The sequence below is a fragment of the Morus notabilis genome, unplaced genomic scaffold (genome assembly GCF_000414095.1).
Source record: "Morus notabilis unplaced genomic scaffold, ASM41409v2 Scaffold283, whole genome shotgun sequence".
Classification (NCBI taxonomy): Eukaryota; Viridiplantae; Streptophyta; class Magnoliopsida; order Rosales; family Moraceae; genus Morus; species Morus notabilis.
In genome coordinates this window covers 668,497-676,555 of record NW_010360513.1, presented here as the reverse complement: position 1 = coordinate 676,555, position 8,059 = coordinate 668,497, and the positions used below count along the sequence as shown (strand labels likewise).

Below are 8,059 nucleotides of genomic sequence, written 5' to 3'. Positions count from 1 at the left end.
TTTTTTTTTTTAATGAAGAGCTTTCTCTTCTTTAGGCATGTTCACTTTATGAATTTGAGATGTGATATTTTTTAAAAATTTTTAACTGTAGCAGAAAAAGTTAAATATGACATTTTCTGAGGATTTTTTACTGTAGAAACATAAAACTGAAAACTCGAATCGGTGAAATGAACGAGGCTTTAGTTTACATTTATCTGAAAAATTGAAGAGTCACATTAGGAGTGATACAATCGTTTAGAATTAGTTTTAAAATAATTTTATTTTTAATAAAAAGTAAAAATGAGATTGTTTTAATAATCATTCTGAGACTGATTTTAAAATTGTGTTTGGTTAATTTTTTAAGAGATTGTTTTGAGTATAAAAAAAAGTGAAATTGTATTTATTAATTAATATATTATAATATTATTGATAAGTACTAAAAAATAAAAACAGAAAAGTAAAAATAACTTTTAATTATTTTTTTAATTTCTTCACAAAAATTATTCTCATTATTTTTATTTTTGTTTCAAAATATTTACTAAATAAACGTTATTTTATTTTTATTTTCATTTTTTACTTCTCGAAATACGTAAAAATCGTTTTAAAAAACGATTCTAAATTTGCACAATATAACAGACACTTCGAGGTCGCACGTGCACATGTGGGAGGTATATATGGTCAACTTATATATAAAAAATAATTTTTCATTAGATTTCTAATTGTACAGAAACTATTTCATTATCTAGTAAGTTCTATTTTTCTATTCTGCATGTCTTTGAAGTTCTTTCATAAAGACTTGTTGGGTTGAACATGTGCAGACGAATTTGGAATATTTGGTTATAGACAATCTGGTATGTGACGCCATACCCATTTACTTTTTTGTAATTTTTTTCTTGCCATGTTTATCGGTTTCATTTTCATCTGTCATTTTTTGTGCAAGTTTTTGTTACCAATGACGAGCTCGCTTTAGGGGAAGTTTTTGAGAATAATGAGGATACGCGCAAAGGTGATGCATAATTGAATCTGATGGCTGCTCGCATTGCTACTGTTTTTATACGTCACGAATAGTCAATACATTTATTGAATATCAACTGGTTCTAATTTTTTTGTTTTTGTTTTTTTTTTTTTTTTTGCTGCCAATTCTTTGAATCATTTTTGCTTTTACTTATAGGAATTTCCTGTCGTGCGCTATCGAGCTGCCAAGTCTCTTAATGCAACCACAGTGACAACTTCCCGTGATTTAATTCCTACAAAGCTTACACTATGTGTTTGACTGTCTTATGAAATACCAATCCCAACTTCTTTCCAAAGACAGAAACATGCGAGTTATTAATCCTTGACAGATCCATAGATCAGGTTTTTAAGTGCATCTGTTGGTTATAAATTACGTCCATCGCTTGTTGCATCGTTATATCTGTTGTATTAAATGATCTAGAGTTGCAAAGGAGGGGCAGGGTGTAGAAATAAAACAAGAAGAAATCCTAGTGCAGCTTAGGGTTAAAATTTTATCTTTAACAAAGTGTTATTTGAATGTGCAGCTTAGGGTTTGCCACAAGCTTACGACCAAGCTGAAGAGGCAAATTGTTCTAGGATCCTCAACTCTTGATGATCCTGCAGCATTTATAACGGTAAGTGTAACCAAATATGCTTTTAATAAGAAATGATAACCAGGGTCTAAATTTTCTTAAAATCGAGCTGTGTTTTAAATTTTGCAGAAGATGAAATTGCTCAAAGGGCATAAAGATGGTTGCTCGACAAGTGATTTACTGATCTGACTGTATGGGTTTACCCACTACCAACAAAACAACAAAAAAAACACAAAAAAATAGAGTTCTTAGGAGTGTATGGTATCTCCAAGAGTGTTTACTTCTCCAAGACTCCTCTAAGTTCTCTATCCAAAAATTTGAGGACAATTCACCCCAGCGCACCCAGACTTTTGTAAATCTCGTCCTTGACCCCTCTCTCTAACAGGGTTCATGGGGGAGATTAAATTGCTGGCGTGGCCGGATGTCGCTCACGTGGACAAATGGAAAAGTGCCCGTTTGGCGTCCATTTAACTATGGAAGAACTATGTTTTCTTCCAATGTTCTTGACCATATAGCAACTTAAAAAAGAAGGCATTAATCGTCTTTAATTAAGTTCTCAATCGAGAAAAAGTCCAAAAATAATTTTAGCATCAATTCCTCAAAAAATGAAAGGGATTTATTTTTTATTTTTTATTTTTTTTGCTGTTCATATATTCTGAACATGACAAGAGAAGAATCAAAGGTCAATACTATAATAGCAAACTTAGCAGAGTGCCTCTTCAGCCATGATACCTCACCCTGGTTCAATTTTAAGCCCTCAAAAGCTCAGTATGTACCAAATACTAACATCCTCATAATAAGTAACTACTAATTGCCTCCACTAACCACCAAAGTTTTTTATGCACCAACTCAAACCGCTAGTTAGCTAGTAATACATCATGAAATATACGGGCTGATAAAAATATGCAAACAAAGCCATAATAAAATGAGAAGGGTGATCTATACTTTAGCCTCTTCTTTCGACCCTGGAGGCAAGAAGGGTTCCCACCAACCAAATTCGTACTTTGGATATGGCGCCACCCACTTCTCTGGCTTCTCAAACTGGAGATCCGTAGGATTAGAAGATAACGCCTTTTCAAGACTCTCAGCTTCATAGCTCTCCGATAATACTCTGTCCAATCTCAATTTCATGAACCTGCACACCATGGCATACCATCAGTGCTTTGATCCTAATACTTATACATAACCATCCAACAAGTAAACCCAATTATCTTTTCAAGGAAACAAATAAACAAAGTTGTGTTTTCAGTGTAGATTCAGACTAGCTAACGATACTTGTGCACAACATCAATTTAAATAACCAAATTTTCACAGGTTTGTAATGCAGTTCTGTAACACAAGCCCCTTAAAATATCGGATTAATTTCATTTCATCTCTGATTACAGGTGTTCCAAACTTTCAATTTGCAATCTCCAAAGTCCTAAAACTCGAAAATTTATCTCAATTTGCCTCCCTCATAACATTACATCAATCATTACAGACAAATTTTCAAGTTTAAGGATCGCGAATATAACAAGTTAAAACAGCATAAATAAGTGGAGTCAAATTTAAAGCTTTGTCTGCAGCTAACATTTTGTTCAACACGAGAAACATTTTTTTTTAATGAGAAACATTGTTATACTACACGAACATAAAATACCAATATTCGAAAGGACGAACAAAAATTAGTACTGTGAAAAAAAAAATTGAGTGGTTTACGTGATCCAAGGGCCATTGGTGGAAACCAGAGCAACGGCGGGTCTTTTCAGTCGTTTTGTGATGTTTGGGAACTTATCCAAGAACTTGGGCTCAATCACCAGCCAGAAATCCTGCTCTTTGTTTCTCTCCCCATAAAGACGAAGCCTCTCGGACAGAAGCTCCTTGAAATGCTCCTCCTCGTCAAGCATGAATTTCGCATTCGCAACCACGAAATAGTACTTCTTCGGCTGTTCCTGTTACAAGGATTTCCAAAGTGTTAGAAAAGTAGACAGTTGATTTTTCGGAAGAAACGAGAAGAGCGCAGAAACGGACGTTTTCGGCGGCGTTGGAGGAGGTGACGCCGTCGGAATCGACGGCGGCGACGGCGGTCTTGAAGGAGGATTTGGCGGCGATTGGAGTTAAGGAGGCGGAATTGAAGGAGAAGAAGGAGTTGTGAGTGTAATTGGCGGACATTGGAAGTGATATGGATTTGTTTGTTTGGGTTTGGAGCTTATGGTGGTTGGCCATGGCCATGGCGGCCGATGACCAGCAACCTCGGCCGAGAGTCGCCATACCGCTCCTTGGTTGCGTTTGTCTTCCTCTTTCTTCTGGAGACGACTGTCAATGGCGGAAAGTTTTTTCAGTTTCTGTGTCTCTCCAGCTATACTAGGAGGAGATATGTAAGAGATAACACGCACACAACCTTATCTACTTTATCTATCTACGGCACCTCGTTTCGCAGATTTGAGTTTAAAATTTAAATTTTTTAACAGTAAAAAATTTTCATAAATAATTACATTTAATTTTTTTTATTATAATATAATACTCTCACATAAAGTCACATCTCAACTCAAATTAAAAACTTAAATCAACGAATTAAACGGGAAGGACGTTTGGTTGGAGGATTCAAATTATGTGATTCGAATAATTTTCAATTTACGTGAATTTTTTATGAAAAAAAATACTGTAACGAACTACAAATCATGATTCGAATTAAGGAACGAATCCCTCTACTAAACATCCTCATATTTATCTAATATTTTTTAATTTACTTACTTTTAAACTTTATTGATTTAAAAAATTTAAACGAAAAACTGTTTATAGTCTTAAAGCATTGACAAGATTGTTAAAAATGCATAAATAGTACATTTTTTTAAACAAAAAATTGTACTGTCCGTTGAAAATATTTGGCCTTGTTTGTTTCCGTTTTCATTTTCATTTTTCACATTTTTTGAGACTAAAAAATGAAAACGGAAACATAAAATGCGTTTTGTGTAAAAATTTTTAAAAAACAAAAACAAAAACGTTTTTGTCTTTTCTGAAAAACTGAAAACGAAAAAAATGTGTTTTCATTTTCACATTTTCGTTTTCTGAAAACGAATTTCATTTTTTTTTCTTCTCTCTCTTCTCCAGCTAAAGAAGACGCTGGGACATCCGACGAACCCCCTCTTCCGACTGACATCCCCACCCCTCTATATTTAATAATATTATTTATTCAATATATTATTAATTTAAATATTATTACATTTTTTTAAAAATTAAACCACTAAACGCAGTTTCAGTTTTTTTTAAAACTGAAATCAATCTCTAAATAAAACTACCAAACGCATTTCAGAAATAATTTCAAAATGAAAATGAAAACGTTTTCATTTCTATTTTCATACAGAAAATAAAATCAGTTTGGAACCAATTCCAAACGCACCCTTTGGCATTTTTTTTTTCTTTGAAGGGATTCATGGAAATAGAGCACATGGGGTCTTAAGTTCACTTGAAGAATCAGATAAAAGAAAGTTCACTTAAAAGAAAGGAAGAGCTATAGCGGATTGTGTTTTTGTCAGTTTTATTGAAGATGAACATTTACCAACCTATTATTAACACATCAAATTACTTAAAAATGACAACTCCAAGAACCAAATAATAAAAATCATTAATATTGGCCCCGTTCACTTTACTAATTCGAGTTTAAAATTCGAGTTTTACTACAGTAAAAAGCTCTCACAAACAATCATATCTAACTTTTTTGCTACAGTAAAAAGCTCTCACATAAAATCACATCTCAACTCGAATTACAAACTCGAATCAGCGAAATGAACGGGCTCATTGTTATCTTATTACAATAATAATACCTCCTAAAAAGATCTGCTAACTTCATATCATTGTTCCAAAGATCGAAACGACCTGCAATAATAATAATAATAATAATAATAATAATGATAATAATAAATTGAGAGTGAGAGACACATTTGTTTGCCATTTATCAATCAAGCTTAGCCTATGATCAATGGAATTGATTTTGGGGCTTTCATCCAAATGGCAATAACCTTTCAATACCACCTCATGGTTTTGGATAACAAACGATTTTTTAGATTGGAATGCACAATGATGGTTCTTCCCGAAATTTTTCATAACAGAATTAAGGACTAGTGAGCACCAAGCCCTTCGACATACTAACTTTTGCAACAAAGATGACATCCATTTTATCACAGATTCATAGTTAAGCACTGCAAAATCTGGGAACTCTTTGAAGTAGAAGAAAAAAGAATTTTGTTTGACTTGACAACAAAATACATTTCCTAGCTGAAAATTGTCATTAGGAAGCAAATCCAAGACATTGGTTGCAAGCAGATGCAATAACAATCAGCAGCTAGACAAGCTCAACGTAAGCCATAGGTGCATTATCCCCTCGCCTGGGCAGAGTTCTGATGATTCTTGTGTAACCTCCATTCCTCTCCCCATACCTCTCCTGAACCTCAGCAAACAAGGCATGGACAATCTGCTTCTCGTAGATGAACCCAAGAGCTTGTCTCCGCTTATGAAGAGACCCATCTTTCGCCAGAGTGATCATCTTGTCAACGTACTTCCTCATCGCACTCGCCCTTGCTCTTGTAGTCTTTATACGACCATATTTAAGAAGCTGAGTTGTAAGACCTCGCAGTAGTGCTCGGCGTTGGTCTGGGGGCCGATTGAGTTTTGGAACTCGCCTCCCATGTCTCATGGCAGAAATCCTCCCACCATTGTCAATAATGGTAAAACAATGCTCAAAGCTGTTCATTCCTGACCAAGGAGGAAAGTAAGTTTTCACAATAACTTTTTAAGTCACAGGAAAACAACTCAATTCAGGAACAACAATGCAAAAGCCATAAAAAGATACCATGAGGGAAGAGAAACTGAGAAACGGAGGAAGCTTGGAAAAGGTGTTACTTTTAGGTGCTTGGTTAGAGCTTAGAACAAGCCATAAATAATCAATCTAATGCAAAAAATTAAAAAACATAAAAAAATAAATAAAAAACCAAGAAGAGGAAGGAACTAAGAAACATGGTCATATGGACCAATGGACCAAAAGACAACACTCATGAACTGCTTCAGAAGTCGGCCAAACAAACCTCCTAATGAAAGGGGAAAAAGAAAGTGAATCTCATTTGACTCATTAAATTCTGGTGATCTTAGCAGAGGCGTGGAGATATGATCCTCTTAATTATGTAAGAAACACCTTGAACCCCTGCAAAACAATTATCTAACCATCACAGAAATGGTCTCCAATCATCCTCAAAACTATTAAAGTCAAGCCTAAAATCTTGTTTCTCTTAAGAGGGTTGAGATGTATGGCACTTTCATCTATTTCAATTCTTCAGTCATTTCCAAAACCTTCATTATTTCGCTTTTTTTTTATGTTTTTCCAGAATTTGGGGCTGGGGATTCGAACTCAAAACTTCAATTTGAATGTGAAATTACTGCTAAGATCAAGTCTGCAACTGCAACCACTTTGTTATTCACTTTTGGTAGCTAGTTAGATCACTATATCCCATCCTTACGTCTTATCATTTAAAGTTTGGTGACTTAGAGTAAAGGGCAGATTAAAAACTTCACCTCTAACTTTTCCAATGCCATAAAAACCTAAACGAATCCTTGGTATCAAAACGAAAATCATCGAGAATCAGCCAAAAACAGCGAACTTCAACTCCTACAGCAAGTCTTTCAAATTGGGCACAAGCCCATCTAACACAAAACAACTAGAGAGTCCAAAGTATACAACTAACAGTACACATAGAGGAAAAAAAAAAAAGAAAGGAAAAAAAAACATTCTGCTTTTCAGGAAAAAAAAAAAATACACATACACACACACAAACACACACAAAATAATTAATCAGTAAATCTGATGTTGATATCTGAACGTTTCACTTCATGTCATTAAACCCAAAACAAAACGATAAACGAAAAGCAATAGACTTTAGTTTAGCACATGCAACAAATAAGGAATTCTGGTTTAAAAGAGAATAGGGAAATGGGTAGCTATTATTATTACCTGGAGAAGCAATGGTGAAGAAATGGGTAGACACAGGGGCAAGACCAGAGAAAGAGCGAAGAACCACCTTGGGCTTGGGCCGAGACTGTCTGAGCCCAGAGGGAGAGAAAGATGGGAAATTTGCAGAAGCCACGGGAAAGCGCAGCGAAGAAGAAGAAGAAGAAACGGAAGGAAGGGCTGAGTTCAGAGACCCCATGTTCCACGCACTCCCACTGCTACTGGGAGCAATTGCATTTGCGCAAAAACCCATTTTTCAGCTCCTTCGCTTTTCTTATGCTCCTCTCCAAATCGGTGGATGCGACTGAGTATTCAGAAATCACAGTGGAAGAAGCGGCTTGTCGTTGTTCGGTGGTGAGAGGATAAAGGAGAGAGAAAGGAACAGAGAGAGAGAGAGAGAGAGAGCTCTATCTGTTTATCAGAACGTTGGGCCGTGCGTGCCTATTGGCAATTTGATAATATTCGAAGGATTCGACCATGCTGTCGTTTCCTAGTAATTAATGATGTCGTTTCCTTT

The 8,059-nt window shown here is 35.2% G+C and overlaps 2 protein-coding genes across 3 annotated transcripts; both read right to left on the bottom strand.

The window, feature by feature from the left end:
* Positions 1-2,239: 2,239 nt before the first annotated feature.
* Positions 2,240-3,940, bottom strand: LOC21405500. Of its 2 annotated transcripts, none has more exons than XM_024164654.1 (3): positions 3,576-3,940; positions 3,264-3,490; positions 2,240-2,700 (listed from the first exon to the last, which is right to left on the bottom strand). In XM_024164654.1, exons 1-3 carry the CDS (start codon positions 3,813-3,815, stop codon positions 2,505-2,507), a joined length of 663 nt encoding a protein of 220 aa, XP_024020422.1. In that variant the 5' UTR covers positions 3,816-3,940; the 3' UTR covers positions 2,240-2,504. The 2 variants fall into 2 exon arrangements, with proteins under 2 accessions (XP_024020422.1, XP_010094941.1); XM_010096639.2 differs by having other exon boundaries at positions 3,264-3,496; positions 3,576-3,938.
* Positions 3,941-5,693: 1,753 nt separating this feature from the next.
* LOC21405499 (50S ribosomal protein L17, chloroplastic) lies at positions 5,694-7,953 on the bottom strand. The gene is made up of 2 exons (XM_010096638.2): positions 7,546-7,953; positions 5,694-6,296 (listed from the first exon to the last, which is right to left on the bottom strand). The coding sequence occupies exons 1-2, from the start codon at positions 7,793-7,795 to the stop codon at positions 5,887-5,889; spliced, it is 660 nt and encodes a 219-aa protein (XP_010094940.1). The 5' UTR covers positions 7,796-7,953; the 3' UTR covers positions 5,694-5,886.
* Between the last annotated feature and the right edge of the window lie 106 nt (positions 7,954-8,059).